This window comes from Coturnix japonica, chromosome 4 (assembly GCF_001577835.2).
Source record: "Coturnix japonica isolate 7356 chromosome 4, Coturnix japonica 2.1, whole genome shotgun sequence".
NCBI classification, from domain to species: domain Eukaryota; kingdom Metazoa; phylum Chordata; class Aves; order Galliformes; family Phasianidae; genus Coturnix; species Coturnix japonica.
The window spans coordinates 73,114,320-73,140,976 of record NC_029519.1 but is presented as its reverse complement, the minus strand read 5'-3'; the positions used below and the strand labels follow the sequence as shown (position 1 = coordinate 73,140,976).

General features: G+C 37.1%; 1 protein-coding gene across 6 annotated transcripts in view; it reads left to right on the top strand.

The window, feature by feature from the left end:
• AFAP1 (actin filament associated protein 1) overlaps positions 1-26,657 on the top strand; it is a 107,805-nt gene that overhangs the window by 59,295 nt on the left and 21,853 nt on the right. For all 6 annotated transcript variants that reach the window (XM_015862718.2, XM_015862717.2, XM_015862716.2 and 3 more), the window contains 6 exons: positions 4,374-4,482; positions 7,712-7,923; positions 10,823-11,002; positions 20,831-20,923; positions 21,904-21,988; positions 24,405-24,554. In XM_015862718.2, the coding sequence (XP_015718204.1) occupies positions 4,374-4,482; positions 7,712-7,923; positions 10,823-11,002; positions 20,831-20,923; positions 21,904-21,988; positions 24,405-24,554 (829 nt within the window). The remainder of the gene's footprint in view (positions 1-4,373; positions 4,483-7,711; positions 7,924-10,822; positions 11,003-20,830; positions 20,924-21,903; positions 21,989-24,404; positions 24,555-26,657) is intronic.

The following is a 26,657-nucleotide window of genomic DNA, read 5'->3' as shown; positions in this document are numbered from 1 at the left end:
CTTCTGAATAGCTTTATTATGCACCCTTCCAGTCTCACACTGCTGTTCTGCAGCACTGACGGGCAACACAGCAGCTGCCTCGCTGACCAGTTGGGCATGAGCTGGTGGCTGATCTAATGACATGTATGAGCACAGCTGTGGAACTGGGTGTATCAACAGTGTTTACTTCTATTAAAGTTGCTGCTTTTCACGGGAAACTTCCATGTCTTAAATCATTGTGTAAATTGAAGTGTTTCTATTTCCTGCCTAATGTATGTCTTCTTTGGGGTGTAAAGCAATTTTATAACCTCAGGCTCTGGAGAATGACGTTTCTTTTCCTCTGCCTTTCATACCACTTTGCATGCTATATACCATTGCATCCTCAGCAGGTATCAGATAGACTATCCCTAAAAAAACCATTACTGCCTAAGTAATCACTGGACTGAAGGGGGAAATGAGGAATTTGGTCTCCTGGGATAAAGAAAGAGTTTATTTGTGATCCGTTTTACACAGAGGGGTAGGCAGAGAGGTAAACCATAGTAAGCCACTAAACTAATATGCAGATAAATATTCCTTATTTGGAGATACCTATTTATTTCTCTTGGCAGTGCCTCCCGTAAATTGTTGCTGGGTATCCCACAAACAACCCAATTTTTTGTGTCTTCAGAGATCTTATTTCTGTAGTGTAATCATCACCCCTCCCACTTTTTGGGTTCAGGAAAAGCATTGCTCTTTTTTTTTCTCAACCCCAGCACCTGTCAGACACCTTTATGAGTTATTTCAATATCGCCAGTGTTATTCTGGGCAACAATATCTCACTCATCTTTGTCCCTTTTCCTCCATGGAGATAAAAATAATGGTAATGTTTTTTAATTCAGTTCTTATTCCTGTGATTGAACATAGCTATAACTATTTACCCTAAAAGCAGCTTTCTCTAACGTTCTTCCCTGTGGCTGTTGTAAAAAATATAAGTAAAAATGTGTACTAATGCCTTTTGTGTAGGTTTCCACGTCTTTCCACTCAAACTTACATGTTTTGTGGGCTTTTTTTAAGACTTATTCCTTTTATATAATACATAAATTGTTTAGTGTTCTTATGGACCTTTTATTTCTCATTAAGCTAATGAAAATATATTCAATCAAGAGCTATTCCAGTTCCTAACTCATAACTTCACCATAGTTCTTTCACTGAATAATTACCAAGTTGAAAAATAAAGCAATGCAACTAGTAATAATAAAACAAATATAAATATTATTAAATAATATCATAATGCTTTTTTTACTTTTCTCGGTGCTCAAAAATGTACGAATTCCATAGCACGCAAAAAGATGTATCTGTTTATGATACAGTTTTGAAGAAGACTGTTATGTTTTGTGTTTAATCAGTAAGAAGGAAGCCTTGCTTTAATCAGAAGTATTTAATGTTGGATGTTTCTGTTTCACCTAATAATCTTTTTTTTTTTTTCTTTTTTCTTTTTCAAAAATACGATATTTTTTATAATTATTTTCAACTTTGTTATGGCAGGCCCTGCAAAATGCATTTCAGAACCAAGGGCTGGGTAATTCACCAATAGATTCCATCTGTGTTGACATTGGCTGCACAGCACAGCCCGCCCCAGCTGCATGAAGTAACGGTGCTCCAGCAGGGTCGAATTCAGACAAGCACCATTTGTGTTTCATTTCCTTTTTTCTTTCTTTCTGAATAACATTTTGTCTAAAAACAAGCTTTTCTTTTTTCTTTTTTTCTTTTATTTTTTTTCTTCTCCTGATCTATATTGGAACCTCTTCTTCATTTCTGGATAGTTTGAAACTTCACTGTGATGTCAAGTTAAAATAGGGATGATACTCAGGATGGCTGTTACCTAAGTGAATTAGGTTTAATAATAATAGGAATTTCATAAAACATCTGTACACCTGACAAGGAAAATAGTTTGAGGCTAGACCAAGATATTAATATATCTGTCTGATCAAAGAAGTGATATGAATGTTCACTGCCCCAGGAACCTTGACCATGAATCCTTTGAGCAAGGCTCTGTAAAGAGCAAATAAAATATAAAATAAAAATGTAAATTCTTGAGGCAGTTTGTTCTATTGTTTCTTACAGTTCAGGCCACACAGAGCTGATTTGTGCTGGTGTATTGTGCAAAATTTGTGATGCACTGTCAATATTTCAGTATTAACTAACGCGAAGCATGTTTTAATTTCTATTATGCCTGTTGCACAGCAGCAGATAACTTTGAAGGACTCATTTAATTATGATGATGTGCAGATTTGCAATTTGTGCTTTTCAACAGAATCACAAGGAAATTGCACTAAAAGTCATATTTTTTCATTATTTTGCTTCTTTGACAGATAATTGCTTGAGCAAAACTGGTCTCTGATGAAAATTCATTTGAAAATTCATTTGACTCACATTGCAGATAACAGTAATTTCCCTCTCTTATCTGTAATTGAATGTGATATAACAAGTTGGCTTTATCATTTGATATAGAAATAATATTAGTGTGAAACTCAGTCTGACCAAGAATTTTTGTGTCAGTCTCAAATCATTTCATTGGTCATAAGGAAGTTTTTGTGGCGTGATGGCAAGTTAGCACTCAATGAACTGAAGTGTAGATTATTTCCTTTTCTTTCTGCTCCATTGGGAATTCATAAGCATTTACCTGTGAGATGAAATAACGTACTGCGTATCAATTTAACTACAGAGCATTCTTAGGCTGGTAATCATAATCTTCTAGTTGAGAATTAGGTGTCTGGCATGTGCAACTGGTCAGTGTTATGTTTGGCTCTGAAATGCAGAGAGATGAAACTGACAAAGAAATTGAAGGCAGAGAATGTAATGTCATTAATGCTCCAGATGACTTTAGACCTATAGCAAAAGAGGAATCTAGTGACTGTGACTTCACCTGTATTATGTGCAAAAAGGCTTTATGCCTTTCCTTGACTGTCCTGCCCACCTAAGATCTCAGCGGTGTTCCAGAAGTGTCTGTATCCGGTCATGATCAAAGCCCACCTAATTAGTTTCTTACTTTGATATCTCTTTCCCTGAGTTTTGAGCCTAATGAAGACAAACACATTTATTTCATTACATGACAATTAATAGAAAAGCTGTTACTGAAGAAATAAGACGGCTTGCAAGTTATGTTTCTGTAATTATGCAGTAAACCACTGGCTTTGGAAAAAGACTTAAGTTGTGGGTGTTCTGTCCCTAGAGGTGTTCAAGGCCAGGTTGGATGGAGCCCTGAACAGCCTAGTCCAGAAACTAATTTAATGGTTGGCAATCCCACCTATGACAGGGTTGATGGAGCTAGATGTCCTGGAAAGTCCCTTCCAACCCAAGCCATTCTATGATTCTGTTATATGATTTCCTCCAATATGAAAATATGAAACTGAAAAGTCTGTGTGACTTATATAAAATGCAGTTTTGCTTTTGCTAAAAAAATAGAACAGTAAAGTCATATGGAAGAAGTCACAGAGTACTAAATTTACTTTGCTACTATATCAACATACCAGCAGTTGTCAGCTTTAAATTTAAAACAGGTTTATATTTAGAAAAGAAGCATTTCAGAATTTGACCTGGTATTTGAAATATTTATTTTATCATATAATAGTTTCTCAATATTCCAAACATTTCTTAATTTGTTGCTCAGTTTTCTCTAAGAAAAGAAATAATGTATATATTAAGAATTAATTTGCTGTTGAAAAACACAGTGCATCATTAAAACATTATCTAAGTTAACTCCTTGATATCCAACAGCCCAGTCTTTTCAACTTTTCTAAACTATACAACCAAAGGGGTTTTTTTTTTTGCTACTGTACTATGAATTATTTTAGATATGGATTTCTAATTAATAAGTTTCAACAGCGTAAAACGGCCTATGCACATAAATCTCTTTCCTACACAGATCCTATAAGTTTATACTTAAGCAAACTATATCTTTTCAATATTTTGGATCATATTGTGTCCCAAAGGACTCCATTTGACTGCATGAGAGAAGGTTCTGATTCCTTATTATGAGCGGAGGTAAAGGTTTGAAGCATAATTCACTTCCCTGCTTCGAATCTGAACCTCTACTTATTATTGTTTAATTATAGCATCATATAATTAAGCTTGAGATTTAGACTTGTTTTTCTCCTCAAACTTGCTACTCTGCAGAATACATCTCATTCAAAGGACAGTGTCTAACTCCTTCACAGCCTTGCCTTCAGAGATAGTTACAGTAAGAAACAGTCATTTAGATGTGTATATAAACTGAATGGCTATGCTTGTGACTCGATTTATGTATGTACCAGCCTTGTAAGCAGATCATGAGCAAATGTTCTGTCCATGTTTATTTTAACACCTTGTTATTATTTAATTACTTGCTCATTTATTCTTTTTTTTCCTTCATTTAGCCACCAGATAATGGGCCTCCACCATTACCGACATCTTCCCTTCCTGAAGGCTATTATGAAGAGGCAGTGCCACTTAGTCCTGGGAAGGCTCCTGAATATATCACTTCCAGTGAGTAGTCTAGATTCAGAGCAATTGTTAACCCTAGAATCTTTCAGTTTTTTTAGAATTCAACAGTTTTATCTCTATTAGTGTAGTTTAATTGTCCTCATCAGCCATGCATTGTTTTGGTATGCAGAAATGTTTTGATCTGCACAAACCAGGTTCCTTTTAGTAAATCTGGAGCACATTAATGTTTCAACTGCTGTTGTAGGCAGGTCTTGATCGGTTCTCGGGGCATATCTGAAGCATGAATGTGCCAGGGATGTTTGGGCCAGTGGTCCAGAGTTAAGTGTCATCTACTTCTCTAAACTACTGGTAGTGTGAATGTAGAGGCCACAAAAATTGGTCTTGATCTGCAGATCTATTGTTATTCTCTTATTGCACTGATTTTCTTGCCAAAGTATACAAATAAAAAGCAAGAAATGGTCTTTTCTAAAGTGAGTGATTATTGAAAACGTGCCGAATTTCTACTGATTTGATGATGTAGCAACACATCATTTATACTGACTCCCATAAGCCATGTTTAATGCATGTCAGTGTTATAGTAACTACTCGTTTTGTGCAAAAGGCATAGGGTAGTCCCCCAGGTGACCATTAAAACTTCCTTTGGCAGCATACAAATACTCTCTATCAAATTCCAGTACTTTTGCAAAGACTCACTGCACTTAAGAGGAGACAAGATGAGGGCACAGTAATGAGAATGCATGCATGGTGTTTTATAATAAGAAGTTGCAAAATTTTTCCCTTTTTCTACTCTTTTACTGGGTGGGGTAATTTAATACTTGTGTATGGTCTGTTCTTTTTTGTTGTTGTTTGCGTGTGTCAAAGATTAAAAGGATATCTGCCTCCATTTTTTTTTGCTGTTTTCTATTATCTGAACCAAAGCAAAAGCATAAAATAATATTTGTGTCCTTAAAGTACTTGCATAGGCATCACCTTAAAACATTAATTATACATTTGTACACTACTTGGCAGGGAAATTTGCTTGACATTGTGTTTTAGCTCTAAATATAAAAACCATACCAAGGTAGTTGGCAGCTCTTAATTTAGCTGGGAAATTCAAGATAAGAAGGAATTTCATATAATGCAAAGTAAATGAAGGAACTTAGCAGGGCAGCAGGACCACTCCTCTTACATCCTTGCTTGAAATGCTGCAGGGTGGTCCTGCTATACCTTACAATCTGGTTAGCTGCTGACTTATGTTTTGTTATTAAACAAAAGTCATACTCAGGCAGGAAAATATTAATAGCACAGATATTAATAGCATGGATCACCTAGGAAAAAAAAAGGCACAGTATGAAACTGATATCTTTTTGTACTTAACCATCTAAATCCATAAAAATATAAAGGATATCAGCCTTCAAATTTAATTAATACTTACATAAATGTTAGTATATATACCCAGACATTTAAAGCTTTTTCACATTGACTTATTAGTGCAAAAGTGCCACCGCCCTGCTGTGATTTTGCTAAATCTTCTTATGTTCTAAGCTTTTAATTTGTATTAAAAATCATCCACTCTTCTTCCGTAATTAAGTTTCTTCTAAATTTAATATACCATTAGTAATTTATCTACACTCAATCAAAATTTTCACAAAACCTAGTCTACGCGGCTATTAAAATAAGCACTGTATTAACCGAAGATGGAACCTATAGCTGATCAGACTGTTGAGGTTAAAGAAGACCATAACAGCAAATTTCTGGAGGTACAAGAAATGAAAGAATAAACTATTAAATAGCTTTTGGGATAGATGCAATTATATTAAGCAAATATTCCTAGAGAATATTTTTGTAATATCATTAGTATCAAGGAAACTTTCATTCTACTTACTGTACCTAGAAATCATTAAAGTCACTCACATTTCATTAGATTTGGCAAAACCCCCAAATAGTTTATTTTGGACAGATGCTTTTCACTCTTTTTTTTTCCTACTGGGTCCTTGTATTTCCCTCCTTTCTCCCCACCACCACCACTCCAAAATCTTGAGAGTCCATTGACATGTACATGTGCACAATACATTTTCAGATCTTAATTATAATTTCCAGTGCAGCCTCATCTATATTTTTTTAAACTTCTCTTTTAAATGAAGATCAAACTATTGCATAAACTTTTATGCTGCCGCAGATGAGATCAGAGTATCTGAGGTCAATTTGGAGGTGAAGAGCTCTGGGTGTATCCTGTTGTCAGTTGCACATAGGTTGGGATAGACACACAATAAGCTCACCAGCAATTCAGACCCTTGTCTTGTTCCTGACTGCCATGGGTCTCTTTCCAGTGTACCAGGCTGTGTCCCAGGTACTTTGCTAAAGCAAATGGGAGATTTTCTTCCTTTGAAGTATTTGGGTGAAATTTTATCTACTGGGAATATTCTAAGCAATTCTTCTCCGTGGGAAGTTTCTTTACTTCTCCATGTGCCACTGGAAAACAAGTGTGTCTTCATATCTCAGTTATTATCTGAGGGGCTACAGATATACCCACATCAACTAAATATGCATGGTGAAAATTAGGGCTCTGTAGTAAAAGAAAATTAGTCTTGTAGTAGAGGGGACTGCCAGAGAGCTGTCTGCTTTATTGAAAGCTTAAGGACTAAACAAAAATTTTGTAATTAAAAAGGAATCTTGCCATTTCTTCATTAAAGTTGGAGAAGGATTAAACTACTTTGACTAAGCACATAGTAAGAGGTTTTTTTGCAGAATGGCTATGAGCAGAACCCATAGTTCAGGGCACATTGTCATCTGCAACATTAATCATATCTCTTCAGGTGCTGTAATTGTGAACTGCAAGAAATATTATGACAGGTAGATAGTACCTCCAAATTTATTCCTGTGACATGCAGTATTTATTTCTTAATATGCTGTATTGATATTTACATTTCTGTGCTTACATTCTGCAATCTCAGAGAGAGAAAGAGGTTTTCTCTGTAAAAGAACTACAAAAGATGAAAGTATCTGCCAAGTAACACTTTGAAGATAGTAAAGCTATTTATTCCCAGCTTGTTTTTCAATTAAAATTCACAAGGCTTCAACACCTTCTGTCTCCTATAAAATTTCGTAATGGAATCACATCTTTTATTCAATTAACTTAATGTACTGATATTACTAAGCACTGAAACAGTAGTTTGTTCATGACTGACATTCAAAAGCCTTAGCTTAAAAAGGTACCCTGCTGAGCTTTTCAGTTATTTCTGTACACTTCATGGCTAAATGTTCTAACTTGACACTCATGCTTTTCTTGAAGATTATGACTCAGATGCTATGAGCAGCTCTTATGAATCCTATGATGAAGAGGAAGAGGATGGAAAGGGGAAGAAAATGAGACATCAGTGGCCTTCTGAGGAGGCCTCTATGGATCTGGTGAAGGATGCCAAAATTTGTGCCTTCCTACTTAGAAAGAAACGATTTGGGCAATGGACCAAACTACTGTGTGTTATCAAAGAAAACAAACTACTGGTAATTCTTATTTCTATCTGACTGTATTTTCTTTCTACCTTTTAGACTATGTATTTATTTTTATAGAGATTTAGCTTTGGAATAAGTTCTGCAAACAGTGGCCAAGTCTACGGTAACCTTACCAACAAGTTCAGTTATGATTTACCCAAGAATCTGAAAACTACTGAAATTATAAGCGTATCATGTAACTACTTAGAACTTAGACTTTTATTGCTCTTAAACCCAGTCAGTTCCCTGATATAGGAAAGAAAGTCTACCCTATTAGCTTTTACTGTATTTCATTTGGAAAAAAAAATTGCTGAAACTATAAATCCAATCTTTCATTCCCTGTGGACCAAAACTCTCACAGGGAGCTTTGTGTATGAACTGTTGGATCAGACTGCTGGAGAGAAAAGTCCCTTGTTAGACTGAGAACTCACTTGGCAGCATATGCTGTTGTAATGTATACACTTTAAACTAAACCTTCACCATCTGTTCTGCAGTAATTACAGATGCAGTATTCACATGATGCACAGCTGCATTATAGAAATACATCCACTTGTTAGTGGATATATTTGTTTCTTAAGCAAATCTGTCATGTTTCTGAATGATTGGAGGCACCAGTAAAAGATTCTGAAAGTTAGTAAATTGTCAGCTTATAGAAGTCTTTTTGTTTGTTGAAAAGAAGGTCTAACTGAGATTCATTTCTATGATATTTAAAGCTATCTGATGCTTAAAGTAACATGTCAGCTGGGGCCTTCCAGTCTTCCAGTGCAGCTAATTATGTAACTAGTAATTACTACGATATCTGAAGTATCAAAGGCTGATTAACGTGATAGAAAATTTTCTGTAGAACCTCACTATTCTACATGAGTACAGGACAGCTTAGGGGTGTTCACTTTCCAAATACATTAACAGTTATTGGCTGAATGGGAACTGCCACGATATGAAATAGTGATCCCCAGGTAAGAGGCTTCTGGAAATCTAGCTGGAGTTCATTTGCTAGTTTCTCATGGTTACTGAGGATTTAATGCTTGTATCCACAAACAAAAGAAATGTTTAATGTGATTTGGTTTGTGTTATGTTGTTGTAACATCACTATTTTTATTCAGCATTTTTTCAACATATAACTGAACCAAATCAGGTTTCAGGACCATACAATTACAGCTTGAAGAAAGAAGAAAAAGAAGCAAATTTTCTCAGAAGTCACACAGTATTTCTTCTAGAATTATGTTTGTTGTTCTATAGAGAAATATGTTATTTTTTTTTCTTTTTTCCTGTAGCCACATGTGTGGTCTGCAAAGTTTTCTCTCTTTATGGGGATTGTCTTTCATTAATTCTGTAATGGGTATTAAGAAAATAAAAATCCCAATAGGAGTTTAATGACCAAATTACACAAGATTGGTTTATTGTTTGAAGGAGGACTTGGACATATAACTTAGGAGATATGGAAGTAAAACAAATATATGTTCTGAGGGATTAGAAATTGCCTGCATTATCAATGCAGCTTTCATCATAGTACAAAAATGTGTTAATTAGAAGTAGACATTAAGAATAAGACTTAGTAGGGAATTGTATTTCATATAAAGTCAACTAATCTATAAATACTTCACATTTAATAATGCATAACTACTATTTAAAAAAAAATAATTAATGTAAAGGAATCTATATGCGATTAATCGCTGCTTAAAGTGACTAAAGTATGTTTTCTAGGTTCCATAACTTTTTTTTTTTTTTTCAATTACAACCTTAAAAGCTGTGACCAAGCAGGAGAAATTCTGAGTTAATTGGCCTTGGAGAGAGAGGAAGATGATGAGTGGTTTGCAGAAAGTGGCTGTACTTGTTCAGTATAAGTTGGAGTATTTATGACATCCTTCTAAGAGCTACCGCTCTCCTGATAGTTTGCTTCATGGCCTGAATATGCAGAAGTCCATGTGCTTCATTCTGTTCACATTTATACATATACTCTGCATATGTATATACTAGTCAGTGTTTAATTCCAAATACCTTTTTAGCCTTCATATTTATTTGTATGAGTAAAAGCCCAACTTACATTGGTATATAAAATTATTGGCATTCAAATACACAGCTGAACACTGTTCTGCAGTTTGGTATCAGTTATACTGATGTGCTAGAAGAACAGGAACTAGGTCAGCAGGACATGTGACATAGTGTGAAACTCTTCACCTTTGAATTACCAGTTCAAACACAGATTAAGTCATCAGTAATTCAGCACAGAATGGCTGCTCTTTGACAGCATTTGCTACTGAGGGAAAAAAAAATAAAAATAAAAATGAGTAATTCATATAATTTTAGCTGTAAACTTAAAGAGTAGACCAACATTTTTGTGATTTTTTTGCAGTGAATGATGAAAGGGAATTAGCTCAAAAACTACAGTCCTGTGGCCTCACCCTCTTTCCACACTGTGAAAAATTTTGCTGCTTATCTGAACAAAAAGGGCAGCTGAATAAAGTGTCTGCCTGTTCCTGAGTGATGGCAGCATGTAGGCCCCAGGTTTGCCTTGATGGTGCTGGTGGGCAGGATCAGCATCTGGGCTTGAAAGTCATTACCTGTACAAACATGTTCTGCTGCTACCTGTGCAGAGACACCCAAAATCACCCTCTCCATATCTAATAGAGGCCAGGGTTGAATAATAAAGATAACATAGAGATCCTTAACGCCCTCTATATGTTATACCTATCCTGCAGCAATAGATCTCTATTAATAACAGTCTGGAAGCAATTTTTCTTTTCATTGTGAATTAGAAGGATAGATGTGAAGCTAGCAGTGGCTAAGATCATGTAATGTGGTAAAGATGTCTGTGGAAAATATTAAAAATAGAATTTCTACATAATAACAGCTTTCCTCCAAAGTTCAGAAAGATGAGATCTAACTTTTGACCTTTCCTTACATTTTACAGTGCTACAAAAGTTCCAAGGACCAGCAGCCCCAGATGGAGCTTCTCCTGAATGACTGCAGCATCACCTACATCCCCAAGGACAGCAAAAAGAAGAAACACGAGCTGAAAATCTCACACCAAGGAGCGGATGCACTAGTTCTGGCAGTACAGAGCAAAGAGCAGGCAGAGCAGTGGCTAAAGGTATGGGGTAACCACTTAAATCCCATCCAGTCTGAGACTGCAGAAATCCAGACTTAGCAGTCTGGCCTTTAGGCATCTCCTTGGGCAACCAGAAGCTCTGTGTCACACAGCTGCTGGGGGTGCATGTGCTTTTCACTGCTAGCAGCGCAGTAATTGGCACCAAGAGGGGACAATTCTCTTTCCATTTTTATCTCTTAAGTCATTCTCCAGAAAGATTTGGTGGTTCAGATTCCCTCAGGTAAAGGGAGCTGGCACTCAGCATGCTTTTTGTGCATCAACATAGCTGTTAAGGCTACCAAAATGGGCAAAATTGGGCATACCACCATCACAGTCATCTTTTTATAAAAGAGGTAACTCCAAGGAGGTACCTGCTTGAATTGCTCAGGTGGAAAAAAAATATTCAGATTCTTGAAGTCAGTTAAAGTTCACTGGTTCTCATGAAGCAGTGCATCCTCTATTATAGTTTGCTCTGGAAAAGACAGTTCTGAGAAACAGGATCTTGTCATTTTTCACCTTTCTGTTCAGTGTCTGAAAATGTGGAAAGTTGTGGTGCAAGGGTGGCAGTTTTATACTGGACTTTGCCAGTCTCAGATAATGGATAACGGAGTTCAGTAAGGTAGTGTGGGAAACCACTGCACTTTTAGTGGCTTGGTTTAAGACCTTTAAATCCAGCCTTTTAAATGCATGTTGAAAGTCTAAATGCATAAGACCGATCAGGCATACTCAGTGCTGTGCTCCGATCTAACCTTATATGGTACTTATTTTGCTGAGATTAAATTGTATTTCTCCAAACACAATTGAATTAAACAGATAGGAATTTCCTGATGACAGTTTTTGGGGTATGTTTTTTCTTTTTTCTTTTTGTAGAAGGGAGGAGAGAGAAAATGCAGTTTAAGAGGTATGAGCTCTGCTGTGGGCTAACTGACCACGTGGAAAATTAAGATGTAATTTCCGATTTTGCAACATCAGAATATACCTTTTGGGGGTTTGCAGGATGTCCATGTTTGGTTTGGAATGGGAGTTTGCGCTTTGTCTTAAAAAATCCACTCCGTTTTCTCTTTTTAATACAAACTGATCATTGTTTTTAGTAGTCATCCGATACTGGAATCTTGAGAAGTTTTAAAACAAGGAGCATCTGAGTGACCTATTATCTCACCTTGAATTCAAAAACATTGATGGGAATGAAAAGAAATTCATCAGTCATATTCTTTGCTGAGGGAATTCCACTTCAGTTAGATCATAGCAACTGCTCCATTATTTCCTGTCTCGTTCTAAACTTGGGTTTAGTAAAGCTGAATACATTGGCACTTATCAGATTTTCTTTCATAAAACCCGTTTTCTTTTTTTGTTGTTGTTTTTTTTTCCCATAAAGCTTCCTTCACAGAGAACAGTACTAGATTTTCCCATATCCCAGATGCATTCCTACTACTTAAGAAAAAAAGAAAAAAGGTTTTGTAATGTTTTACATTTGGCACAGTTGTGTGTGCTGAGGTCGAATGGCTGTACAGTATGCTGTCATCCATAGAGCACGTGGAGACAGTTTGACAACACTTTATTTAGTTCCTCTTGCTGCAGAGCTCTCTCAGAAAAGCTATCCCAACAACATGGCAATGCTACTGTATGCTCAGCTTCCAGGTTCTCAGTGCTGCAGCAGCATTCTCCATTCTGTACAATATAAATAGCAAGACAGCACACAGTGGTTTGTGCAGCTCTTGCAACAACTCCACAGCTTTGAGAAGTATAGCTCTACAGACAAATAAAATTAGTTATTTTGTGTATTTTAAAATGTATGAAAAAATTGTGGTTTTTGTTGTTGATTTTTTTTTAATTATGAAAATACTTTGGTTTTACTCATTCAGCCCTTAGAATGAGCTTGTGAAGATTGTAATTTCTGTAGGTAATAAACAGACAATAGACAAATCTGTATAACTTGCAAAGGGTCTCTGCATCCTTAGTTTTTAATCATAACACACCCTCACTGTCACTGATGCTATATGAATACATGCCAGTGGAGCGAGGTTATTGCTTGGGAACAACAGGTTCCCATGAAGAAATCTGTATGCAAGTATCAAGTTAAAGCTTTACTCTTGAGCCTGAAAAGCTCAAAATGGATTTGGAGGCCAGATTTTCCCATGAAAGCTAAACTAGATGATCTTTTTAAAGTCAGATGTAATCTCTATAAAATGCATTTGCTTAAGCAAACAATTTTTCAAATACCTATTGAAAGATGAGGGGTATTAGAACAAGTAGAGTTGAAATAAATGCAGAATAGTTTAGACTTTTTTTTTTTTTTTTTTGCTAAGATGACACCAAGAAAACAGCTGATAAATGTGCAAATTGTAGTCTAGACTGGAAACCACAAAGGGAGTTTCAGGTTTACCAGCTAACAAATTCTTTTGCTGAAAAAGATAGCTGATGTCACCAAAGAGCCTGTCATGATTGCAGAGCATTGAGCATAACTGGTATAAAATCCAGGCTACAGCTGAGATCATAGCAGTAATACCATGTAGAACATAAAGTGGTGGAAATTTCCAAACTTGAGTCCTAAAATGTTCCCACAAAAATGTACATGAAAAAATGTATGCAGTTACACACTTTGACCCAAACATGAGCTTTTTCCATGTGCGCTTGGAGTATATGAGCATCTGTGTGCGCTTTTGTGCATTTGTGGTCAAGTGAGGTCTTAAATCTTCCTGTTTGTCTCAGCACATCCAACAGACTGATGGAAACTACACTCATATTTGTGAGCATCCCTGGGAAATGCTACATTAGAAATAAAAGGACTACTAAGAAGATTACAAGAGGATGCTTGTTTAGTGGCTTCATTCACACAGATGAATACGTTCAGTGTGCAGGGCCTTCAAACTAGGCCACAGAAAACAGCCCTTCATATTATAAATATGTGGATGCCAAAGAAATTATTTCTGAAGCAGCTTATTGTAGAAGACCAATAGGAGAAGGAAATGGTCATGGTGTCTGGCTCCAAGGCCTTCCCCTCCTCCTAGAGATACCTCCTGAAAAAATGAATTTCTGATTTATCACTCACCACTTATCTATCATACGTTATAGTTAATCTATCGGTCATTTCTGTATCTTGTCCTTTATTGTTATTTTTTCCTAATGGTAAGCACCCTTAGTTAACTTTTCTTCAGTTTATGGTGTGAAGCAGCTCTTCACTTCAAGGTCTGTAATCGAGCATATAATGTATCTATCCTTGTATCTGCATTTGCCATTGTCCTGATCTTGTAAAGACTTTATCCAAAGATAGAAGAAAATCATAGCTTGTCATTCAGTCACCCTATGTGCTCCTCACAAGACTGCTGAGTTGGCCTACCCAGCTTCCATCTTTGATAACTGCATGTTAACTCCTGTGAAAATCTTAGAAAACCTTTCTCCCCACCCAATACATTGAGCTTAGTGAGAGGGCCAAGTGGCTTCAGTCTTAAAGTGGACTGAGTTTTACCGAAGAATAAGCTACTGGCATATCTCTTTGTTTACCATTTCAAATCAGCAGAAAACTGAGCTTGTAACTGTAAACACTTTTTGTCTGCTTTTACTTTCTATGGGAATTTCCAGCTGAAGACCTCAAAATACTTCAAACATTACTTTCTTGGCTGAAGCAAAGCTCCCTAAAGTTGTTATTATCTCCATTTTTTTAGCTGGGAGAAGTCAAGAGCTAAATGATTGTACCGAAAAACTAATTGAGTAGAAATGCAGTACGGGGATGCATGCTGAGAACAACAGATTTTCATACAGCATTTGTTGGTTTACAAGTAACTGTAGGCATGCACAGTGTCCTGGGACAATCAGACTGGGTTCTTTCTGCACCTCATCACCAGTGCAATGCAATGATGGCAAAGCCTGCAGGCTCAGAGGTCTGAGCTGCACGTTGAAGCTGTAACAGCCTGCAAGTTCCCTTCTGGTGTGCTTGGGCAGAGCAGGAGAACCCTGGCTTTTTTGGGGGGTGTCCAGCAGTCACGTGAACCAGTGGGTTTGTGTGACTGGCAAGGTGGGAAAAGATGTACTTAACAAAAAAAAAAAAAAAAAGAAAAAACAAAGCAGATGCTATATGTAATATTTTCTTAAAAAGCAATGAATAAGGAACCACAAACATCCTATTTGCTTGCTTTCTCGGGGGTACATTTTCTTTATGCTCCTGGCTAAAATCACAAATGCAAGCAAATCTCAGAGCAGAATTTGGGAGGGCTGAGACTGCATCTTGTCCATTCCCCACTAGACAGCATTCCTTCTCTCTCCTACTTGCAGCTTTGCATGGCAAATTATTTAAACAGTACCCAGCTCAGATTAATGGCTTGAAATGCATTCTGCATCCCTGCACTGCCTGGTGTGGAGGTGCTGCCCTGAGCAGGAGCACTGCTCCCCATGCAGGGCAATGCCTCCAGCCACCCAGCACTGCCTGTCCTGAGCTCTGTCTGGTCCAGTGGCCATATATGGAAATAGTCTTCATGGTAGCAATACAAGAATGAGGACACAGGGTTTGTCTTGGTTAGATATGCCAGGAAAGTATTTTTAAGGGAGTATACATGCATTAAAATAGGCTTGCTGGCTGTTAATCTGTTGGAATCTCATCCCCAGTTTACTTAGAGAAATGACAATAAGACAGAAAGATGAATCTTTTCAGGGTAGGGAATGCTTCAGGATGATGTTTTCCAGTACATAAAGTAAAATGGGTTTATTTTCAGGACTTACTGCATAGACTATTTGAATAATTTCTGCTTTTCTTCTAATTTCTGTGGGTAAACTTCTTCAGGCATTTCTTCTCTTTAAGGTGCTAGTAGAGCTTTGGTGTTCTGTTAAGTAGGATAAAATTAATGTGAATGTATGTAGTGCATAAGAGGTCCAATGTAGTTATGAATTTAGAATTTAGTTATGCCAAAAGTCCCAGAACTCCTACAGCACTGAGCAAGAGGTTCTTCAGGAGCAAGAACTGCTGGAGTAACTCTAGAGCCGAATGCGTTTCCCTCTACTTGGTTGTGCATACATGGATTTCAGTTTGACTATACTCCCAATGTAAGAGCTAATAAGAAGAGATGAGAGGTAGGGAACATGAGTCCTCCCCACTTCTAGCATTTCCTATATTCTGTGAAACATAGGGGTAGGTGGAGACATGAGGCTTGTTTGGTTGGTTGGATTAATATCTAGTCTGGCTACATAAAGAAATGAAACAAGTATCCTTCAAGAAATGAAGCAGAAGTATCAGTTTTCTCTCTCATTTCTTTTGAACTCAGTCAAATTTAATCTTTTCTCTGCCTGGGAGATGGTGTCTGTCTTACAGACATTAAATTCCTGTGAGTGTCATGAAAACACTCTGTGGTAAGTACAGTCTGTGACTGACCTCATCCCGTGGTATCTTTCAGGACAAAGTTTTGTAAGCTCTTTAGACACAGGGAGTGCTTTTAGTCTTACTCCTTATCAGTTACCAAAAAGTTCAACCACAAGGAACCAGCTGCATTCTTAGTACTTCTGCCCAGAATTTGCTGGGTTTCTTTGTGGCAGGGTATGGTAAGTAAGCTGACTTTCTGGCTTTACAGCATAGCCCTTGTTTTTATCTGGCAATTGGATCTTTGAAGGATCTGGATGAAAGCTAATTTGATTCTTCTGATTTTGCATGTAAAAAGAATAAATGTAGGGCAACTGTTTTGCCTGCAGTTTTGACTTGTCATTTAAAATAAAGTACACATAGAAATTTGTGTGTGATTGCAGGTAGGAAAGATCTGTAGTAAATTTTAGTGCTTGTGTAGTAGGCTTTTATAAAGAGAAATATTCTGGACATACCACATGGCAAAAAATTCCACTGGCTTCACCCGTCATTATCAGCCGCTTTGGGCAGGGAATCTTCCATTCCTCATGGCGCCAACATCAATGCAATACATTTGCATATCCAGACCCAGCTGGGGATTCAAGACCTTCCTATAACATAAATGAATAAAAATATTTCAGTTCAGGCTGCACAAGCTTTTTCCATATCTGCATTTGAAAGAGGCAGTTCTGAAATCTAATTGTAATATTGTTATTGTAACTGTGATATTTAAAATATTGTGATGGAATAGCAAGAGATTATTTTAAATGTATTTAGTTTTGAAGCTGTCCAAACAAATGAAAGGTCTTCTGTCTTCTGGTTACATTTGTTCATATATTTTAATTATTTTAATACATAGCATGCTTACAATCTTAGTTTGATTTTCCTGGCAGATCACCATGTGCATGTGCATATGTAATATATAATGCATTTACAGTGAGAAGAAAATAATGATTTCCCTTTTCTTATGTGTGGGAAGAATTAAGCTATTAATGGAGTATGCTCCATTACAAAGTAATCACAATACAGCCTCCCAATTCATGCCTTTTCATTAAAAATCACACAGTTGGGGATTTCTTTTATTTGCTTTCTAATTTTGGAATTGTTGAGATTATATGTTTATTCATATTTTCATACATTCCATTGCAACAGATAGAAGTATAGAAGTTTGCTGACCTCTCCCTGCTCTTGCTCACAAGTATTTTTTAATGAAAACAGCATTCTTTTGTTGTCATATGACTCCAAGGGATGGAATATTATAGAAGATTGACAAGAACTCTTGAGTCTTGTGACAGAAAGTCTGCAAGTTGGCAACATGGGTGGAATGTTTTATCCTTAACATTTTGAGTTAAAGCTATAAGCATGTGAAAACCTCATTTATAATGGCAGCTGTCTGCAAACGTAATTATAGAGAGTGCATCCAGGCAACCATTATATATTAAAGGCATTTCATCCTGGTGAGCTCTGAAAGTATGAATTTTGTGCTATGCATCAAACACAATTATATTGCACATAGAAGGTGATGAGGAAGCCTTTGCTAACAAACCCCTTGAGCCCAGATGAAGTGTGGAATCCTTGAAAATCCATTTTCTTCAGATCTTAACATGAACTTCCATTTGGCAGTGTTCTATTTTTTCAATCAAAATTTAATTGCAACCCAATTAAACACTTTAGCTTCTCCTTAGGTATGTGAGGTATGATAAGAACCGTATTTACTTAAGTGGATGACTTTGCACATACTATTCAGTTAGCTCTGCCAAATCATTTCCCTCTGTTCTGTCCGTAACTCCCATTAGTATCTGCTTTTGCCAGAATTAACTAATTGTGTAGTGTGAGCAGATGCTGAAAACAAGAGCCATTGAATCAGGGTCATGCAGAAGACAGAAATGAATGTTCCCAGAAACTGTGTTTTCTCTAACTGAAGACCAGTAATTGAAAGGAAAGCAATACAGAGAAACAAATATCTACATTTTCCATTAGAAAGCACACCCAGTGCCATGAATTTGGTAATACTGGGCTTTTGTTTCTGAGAAGAAACACAGGGAAGTTCAGACAGTCATGAAAGGATACTGAAACATCTTAGATACTTGGAACTAAAAATGTAGGTTCATTTCCCTCCTATGCTTAGATTTTGTGACACTGAGTGAGTGATTTAATTTATCTTTCAGGTCTGAGCTCTCCATCTGTAATATAGAGCTGGTTCTCTTCCAGTCTTTATGTGGTATAGTGCCTTTAATTTATGAAGTGCTCATGTGTTGTTTCATTAAGGTCTCTGTAAGTCCATAAACATTTGCTTTTCTTAGCTTCACCCTTACAGGGAACTTCATTGCTGAGAAAATAACTTTAAACTGTGTTTAATGATGTCTTCAGCTATTTAATGGTTGCTACATCAAAACTGTTCAGTTCAAAACTGGGAAGAGGCTGTTATTATCCCACTTCCTATTTAAGGAAATCTGGGTTTTGACAATTAGATAATTGCTGTTATCCCTGTACCTGGTAGTTCTCAGACCAAGTCCTCCTTGTTCCTACCCAGACTTGCTACAAGTGGGGAAAAAGAGAGAGCAGGATGTGTAAACAGTCATGTACATTTAAAGGGGAAAGTCTGCATGTCTATCAGGAAAGTTTCCGGCAGGGTATGATGTCTCTCTTCCTTAGCAAGTCAGGCTCTGCTGTCCTCGTGTGGCTGTGGCTGTAATCTAGTAGTGGGTGATTACTAGTGTGTACAGAATAGAGTCATGGAATCAATTAATTTTGAGGTTTGGCCTTAACAGGCTCATTCTCCTCACTACAGAGGGACAGTCCCTTCGCTGGTCCTGTTGGCCGTGCTGTTCCTCATGCAGGCCAGGCTGCCAGTTGCCTTCTTGGCCACCTGGGCACACTGATTCATGGCTGTTGACCAGTGCCCCCAGGTGCTATTCTGTTAAGCTGCTTTCCAAGCCACTCTTCCCAAAGCCTATATTGCTGCGTGGGGTTGTTTAGACCCAAGTGCAGTACTTGGCATTTTGCCTGTTAAATGTCACTCAGCCCATTGATGCAGTTTATTCATATACTTCGCAGAGCCTTCCAACACTAAAACAGATCAACTCTTGCCCAACTTCTTGTCATTTACAAGTTTAATGAGGATAAACTCAAAACTGGCCTGAATTCTAAGCCCTAGGGAACACCACTTGTGAGCAGTCACCAATTAGATTTAACTCCATTCACAGCGACCCTTTGGTCCCTGCCATCCAGACAGTTCTTACCCTGAAGACAGTATATCCATACAAGCCATGAGCAGCCAGATTCTTCAGGAGAAGACTGTGGGAAACAGTGTCAAATGCTTTGCAAAAATCCATGTAAACAACATCCATTGCCATTTCCTCATCCGCTCAGTAGGTCATTGGGTCATAGAAGAGATCAGGTTAGTCAGGCAGGATCTGCTTTTCATAAATGATTAGTCGTGCTAACCTCTAATTAAATGTGTTGAATGCTGAAAAACTCTCCTTGGAGAGGTTATATTCTGATTTTGTTTTCTGTCTGCTGTTAACTTATTAGTCTATCCAAATATGTACTTAAAGTTTTCATTTTGTGTATGGCTTTAAGAAGGATACCTAGCTCATCTTTTCTGACTACTCATGTGGAACTTAACTTAGGCTTGTATTTCCCGCAGTCAGAAGGCAAGTAAGGTGGCAGTAGTATGTGTGACAAGAGAAGCATAATTAGTTTCCATTGGCATGAATCTGCATAGGAGAGTCAAGATCTGTTCTCATCACCATATGCAGTTTCGGGCTGATAATCACCAGGTGGGAACCTCACTAGAAATATATATATATATGTCTTAGGAAATCCTTGGATGGCTTTAGTCATCACTTACGTCTACATTTAAATAGTTTCAAGTTTTGAACTTCATTTTCTATTGAGATCTCAGTGATTTCGGTGAGATTTTTCTTTAACATTTTAAAAATAGATCTAATTACATTACCATTTTGAGAAGTCGTTTACAATTACTTTGACCTATACCTTTATATCAATACGCAAGTATAAAATGTAAATGTCATGAAATACCACTGCAGTTATTTACTGTAGAGCAATCGTCATTTCTTTTAGCAAAAAAGAAAAAAGATCACCTTGGATCTAATCCCACTATTTTTGTCATCATAATGCAGGTAATTCGGTGGTGTCAGCTAAGTTCATATTGCAGAAGTAGCGCATGGAAATCAGCAGCACTTTGGTTTCTTTACTCAGGAGGGCCTCAGAGCTTAGCTTGTCTAGAAACTGACATCTTCCACCTCTAGACACCATGTCTCCTGCAGATCACAAGTGAAATGGCTCTGGAAGGCAGTATTCGTAGTGGCTGCCTGCCTGACACACTGCTGTGGACAGAAAGATCTTCACAACACTGCTTTTCTAACCTGACAGCCTACTGAGTGCTTGTGTGATTCTCCTTTCCATTTCCCCTTTGCATTCATACATAATTTCTTAAATTTGTATTTGGTAAGTAATTAATAAGTTTTTACTTTGCTCCTAAGGTCATAAAAGATGTGTGCAACAACTGTACGGGCACTGTGGATTCTGACGGTCCATTGTCTAGTTCTCCAGTACATAAAACAGAGCTGGAAAAGGTAAAGTTATCAAAATGATTACTGCTGACTTTCTCACAACTATTATTGAGGCACTGCTAGACACTGAGTGGTTTAAGGGATGTTCTTCAGACCACAAAAGTTTCATCACTAATTTCTGAGGGCACGGTCTCTCCCCCTGGTGACATCATATGCAGTCATTGTTATGTTGCATTGTACCCAGGAAACTAAGAACAAATTATCTTCCACAATAGCTCAGATGTTTTCTATGCACAAGCCCAAAGCAGCTCTGTTTGCGTGCTCACAAGCAGCAGCACATCATTAACAAAGTAGAAAGAAATACCAGTAAATAATTGTATTCTGAAATGCTCACCTTAAAACAACTTTTCCTTGGTTTCTTTTTGCAATATTCTGTACATCTTCATGGCTCCACCACTCATGAAGAATGTGGTGCCACCGTAATCTTTATTACACCTCATCCTTTATCCCATACACAGCAACCACAGGATAATTGGTACTAATATCTATTTCAAAAGCCCCAATTTTGCAAATACTGAAAATATTTAAGCACCAGGTAGGAATGCATTATTTTCTGACAAACTGTAATTGTAAATGCACACGTGAAGTATTCCTTAAAAAAGTCATTTTAAAGTTTGTCCTACCTGATCCGCATTCATTGCTTAGTAGATTGTTCATTGTTTAGCATATTAATACACAGAGACACTGTGCAATCTTGTAATGTGTTTAGAATATAATGTGCAGTGATTTTTTCACTTTAAAGGAAAATCTTTTGATGTAGGCTTAATCTGCGATTTCTGTACTATCCTAAATTCTATATGGAACTGTAAAAAATGGCTTAAAACTGAACATTCTCTTAACTTCTGTTTACCTTCCAATTGTATCCATGCTTGAAAAGTGTTTTAATCATAGGAATATAAATAATATAAATTGACAGATGAGACTTAATACAGTGAAGGTGACAACATGATATGGCAGGGCAACTGATCTCTTTGTCCCTGCAGAAATTGTCATCTGAGAGACCAAGCTCAGATGGGGAGGGTGCTGTGGAAAATGGCATCACCACAGCATGCAATGGAAAAGAACAAGGTATGTCTCAAATGTAGAGATGCATTCTGCAAAGAATATGTGCAGCTATGAATAGAGAGTTAAACACATCTACCTGTTTTGTTTTGTTTTTAATAATGCTTTTGAATTATCAGTGGGAAAAATCAATATTAGTATAAAGAAACAGAATATGGAAATTTTGATTTGGCTTTTTGTCTATTCAGAAGTACAGTTTTTTAAGGACAAGAGCGACCACTATAGGCAACTAACGGTTGCTTATGGTAAGTTTAACTGTACAGAGGGAATATAAGTAGTGGATGTATAGACAAAAAAAAACAACAACAAACAAACAAACAACAAAACTATCATTGCATATTAGAAGGGAAGGATCATATATTCCATATATATTATATTTCTCACTTTATACACGTGTCTGGACATATAAATAAGTATTAGTATGATTATATATATTAATATACTGTAATATATGCAATCATCTTATAGCAGTGGGTTTCTGTGGATGTATTCATATAATTTAAATGTGCTGCTTTGGAGCTATGCATATCTTATAATCCTTGTAATCATAGGCATATCCCAAACTGAGGGCATTTTCCCTGAGTTTATATCTAAAAAACTCAATGCCTGTGCACTCACCTCCACACCCTATGTTTTCTCCCCCAAACAAAGGAAATGGTGTGATTTCCTTAACATGCTGTGTAGCACTGGTATCTTCTAGATGGCACAAAATTGATGTTTTTCCTCAGCTGTGAAGCTGAAGTGTAATGTGAGCTGCAGGAAACACAGTGTGTCGATACTGGCTTTGGTGCCAGCCCTGTCTTGCCTTTTCATTCATTCCCACTGTCTTCTTCCTGTGTCATTTCCTCACCATTCAGGTCTCTGACATACCCAATAGAATGAAACAATGTCAGTTATTGTGGTTTCCACAAGCTGCAGTTCATGCTTGTGTTTCACAGCATAACTACTAAGCTTTCAGAAAGCCCACTGCTCAGGTTTCAATCTCTGCAGCCCCCTGCGCACTTCTGTCATACACAGTCGAAATCTAGGTGTTGTCTAAGATGTCCCAGAGTGACCAGTGGCTCAGGTGCCCTGCAGGAAGCATACTGATGAGGCATGTGCTGCTAGGAAGCCAGAACATCTGCATTGGTGTTTACTGGAAAAAAATCTATCCATGCCCCAAAACCACCATTTTCCCCTCAGCACTGCATGCAGCAGGTAGAAGATTTATATGATCTTGGCCACAGATACAGTTACTAAATCATTTCTCATGTTTGCTAGCAATTAAGCTAACCATCATAAATTATGCCCTTGTGAGTCCCAAACTGCTACTCTGTTTTCTGTGTATTTCTCTTCTCGGTTCATCATTTCAGATAATTATTTTTCATGTGAACATTTTGTTCTTTTTCTCCTTGGTTTACACAAGCCCATAATCACTAAATTTTCTGTTTGGGGAAGTAGCAAAGGGAACTAAGGATGTGAGGGGTAAACTTAAAACAGCTCAATCAGTAACTATTCGACATGTAATTTCCATCAGAATCATAAATCAGGGCAATTAAAAGGGTAAATTTGTAACCCTGTCAGATAACAGATTGACTTTTGCTCTTTTGACAGAATCCAAATCCACTGAATGTCATTTCTGAAACAGTGATACTTTCATTATTTTGGTTTTATTTTGCAAGTAAATGTCTTCCTTTTAATTCTGTTTTAGAAACTTTTTTTTTTCTTATTTTTCTTCCACTTAGGATTTTAGTCAGATATGCAGTTTTTGAAGTCATATCCACAGTCTTTGCCATGTTACCTTCAGTAGCTCAACATGGCTCAGTGCACAGACTGGATGTTAGCAAGCTCTCTCCTTTCAGCAAGCTTTATCCTTTTTGTGATCAGTAATCATGATCACAAAAAGTGCCAGCTTTTAATCATTGAGTGCTTACATTGATTAGACTAATTTAATTACTAATAGCTAATTTATAAGTCTTGTCTTTCTGAAAGGCCTATTGTGATTAGATTCCTTAAGAACAGACCCATTGCTAGGAAAGCACATTATGTCGTTGTTAACTTTTATTAGATAAATGTTTAGAATGGTGTCTGATCATCTGACTGGATTTTTATTCTCATGTGTAGAAGCTAAATAGTTCATTCCTGTGGATAAACTTACACCGTGACTGCTTTGAAAAGAGACCTCAAGCTTGATTAGTTGAAATTAAATTAGAAGTTTGATTTTTGTTATTCTTACCTTCCAAATGCCACAGTTTTTATAGCAAAAGGGTGATTTATAGGCATCAGTATTCAGGAAGACATGTAATGTTTATCTCATGGCAGACTGCAACTGTACAAATGTTTACTTTGCATTGTTTGCCAAAGCTACTTTTTTTTATTCAAGTTTCTCTGTTGTCTACATAATTTAAACACGCTAAAATGCAGCCTTTTGCTTTCTTAATAGTGAAGAGGAAAAAAAGTTCAAAAACAGAAGCCAAGGGCACTGTGACTAAAGTAACAGGGAAAAAAATAACGAAGATCATTGGTTTAGGAAAGAAAAAGCCATCAACAGACGAACAGACCTCATCAGCTGAAGAAGATGTTCCAACATGTGGTAAGTTGTTTTTCTTTTTGGGTCATTAAGGCAGCTTGTGTCTAAAAATCTTTAACATTCTAGCCTCGAAAGTCCCATGAATTTGCTTTTACTGCCATGATTTTTACCACTTTACCTTTTTACCTCATCAGAAAGGTGCACTCAGATTGAAGGACTAGGATAATCAAGAACTTATCATTCAAAACGAGTGCGAAAGAGTTTGCCTTTATAAACAAAAGAGTAGCACAGGCTTTGAAGGAAACAAACCAATAGATAGAAAGTGACTATAGGTTGGATTTTAAAATAAATTTACACCAACCAACCATCCAACCAAAAAAAAAAACAAAAAACCAACAACAAAAAAAAAAACCATAGCAAGAGAACTGTGAAGCAGTTGCACAAGGTTTTGAATTTGGCTTGGATTTTTCCCCTTTAATTGATTAGGAAATCTTGGGAAACCCAGAAATCTGTGACTAGGCAGCAGCTGGCAGAAATCCTTGGTGCATGAAGTGTAATAGATGCTTGCCCAGTGTGAAAGAAGAAGATTCATGGACCACCAGTGAGAACTTCATAGATTGCAGATGACTCTCAAGGCCACTCTGGGAATAATTCCCATAAGAAATTTTTGATTAAATAAGTGTGTGCATATGTCTGTATATCAGTGAAGTAAAGATGTGATTTATCAAGCAAAGGAACAGCTGGGAAAAGCTGTGTCCAGCCAGATGCATCGTCCAAACCATCTGGCTTCCATAAAACTTTTAACTTCCTGGGTCTCATAGTCTGTTGATTATTCATATTATGTGAGATGTTAACCACAGCTGTACAGTCTAATTCTGAGTACTTCTACCATTATTTCACATATGGGCATAAAAATAGCCATTACTATTGTCTGCATTTGGCTATACCACTTGCAAATTTTATAGAAAAATTTAAGTGTCTAGGCTTTAGTCATTGCAGGAAGTCTTTGCAGGGGTTTATCACCACCAGAAATTTGCCTGAGTGCAATGCCCTCTGGGAGGTTGCTCCATAGTTGAAGGCTTTTACAATTTAGAATATTCTGCCTTACGTGAACAAAGGCAAAAGCGCAATCACACTGTGGGGGACACCCAGCTAGAGTGGAAACAGAAACAGAAACCCACCTGCACTCAGAGTCATAGCAAGGCTCTTCTCTCAACATCTCTTGTCTTTGGCCATATGAATTAAGTTGAAGTGCTAATGCCCCAGCTAATTCAAGGCATTTTGGTCACATTAAGTCCTGAAAGTTTAAGTAAGGCTATTGTGGAGGAAGTATATGAAGTCCTGCTTTTTAAAGCAAAATATGAGGAGTTAGAAGAACTTTTCTGAGAGCTGTGTTAGGAACCAAGGATGGGGAAAAGTAATTTCTGAAAAAAAAAGACTCTTCAAAACTAGCCAGCTGGCTTGCACATGAAGGGTTTTCCATTTCTAGTGATTCTATTATAATGCACAGCTACGCAGGTTTTTTTGTTAGAGGAGGAGGGAGTAGAGTTGGAGAGAGTGATCATCCCAAGGAGCCAAAATCACAGAACTGAGCACATCCTCCTTTTTTACAGCATCTTCCAAGTTGTGTGCAGTTCTGATCTGCTATATCCTGTTGGATCAAGCTTTGACACTGGAATCGTAATGTTGGAAGGGAAATCCAGAAAAAAAAATAATGATAACTCATAGTTTTAATGAAAACCAAAGAGATAGTTATCCAAGATGATTAAGTGCTTAAATGAAAATCAGACCTGAGATAGAGGAAAAAATTTTTACATAGATCCTGGTCTGTGCAAAGTATCATTTCTTCTTGGCCTGTTTGGGAACAGCAGCATACTAAATTCATGTACCTGTAGTGAGAAAGGAAAAGTAAAAAATTGTTGGTGGGGTTTTTTGTTAACAAATGAAATGGGACAGAAAAATTGGACGTTGATTGTCTTGATTTTGATGTTTGGCATGATTATTGCTATGGGACTGAGAAGAAATAACTGCCTATTTAATGACTTGATATGACTAAATACTGCCTACATCTGGCATATCGAATGATAAGGAAAGCAGGGTTTGTTTAAAATGCTATTTATTCATGACATCTTGATTTATTGTAAGGACGTGATTTAGTGGGCAACA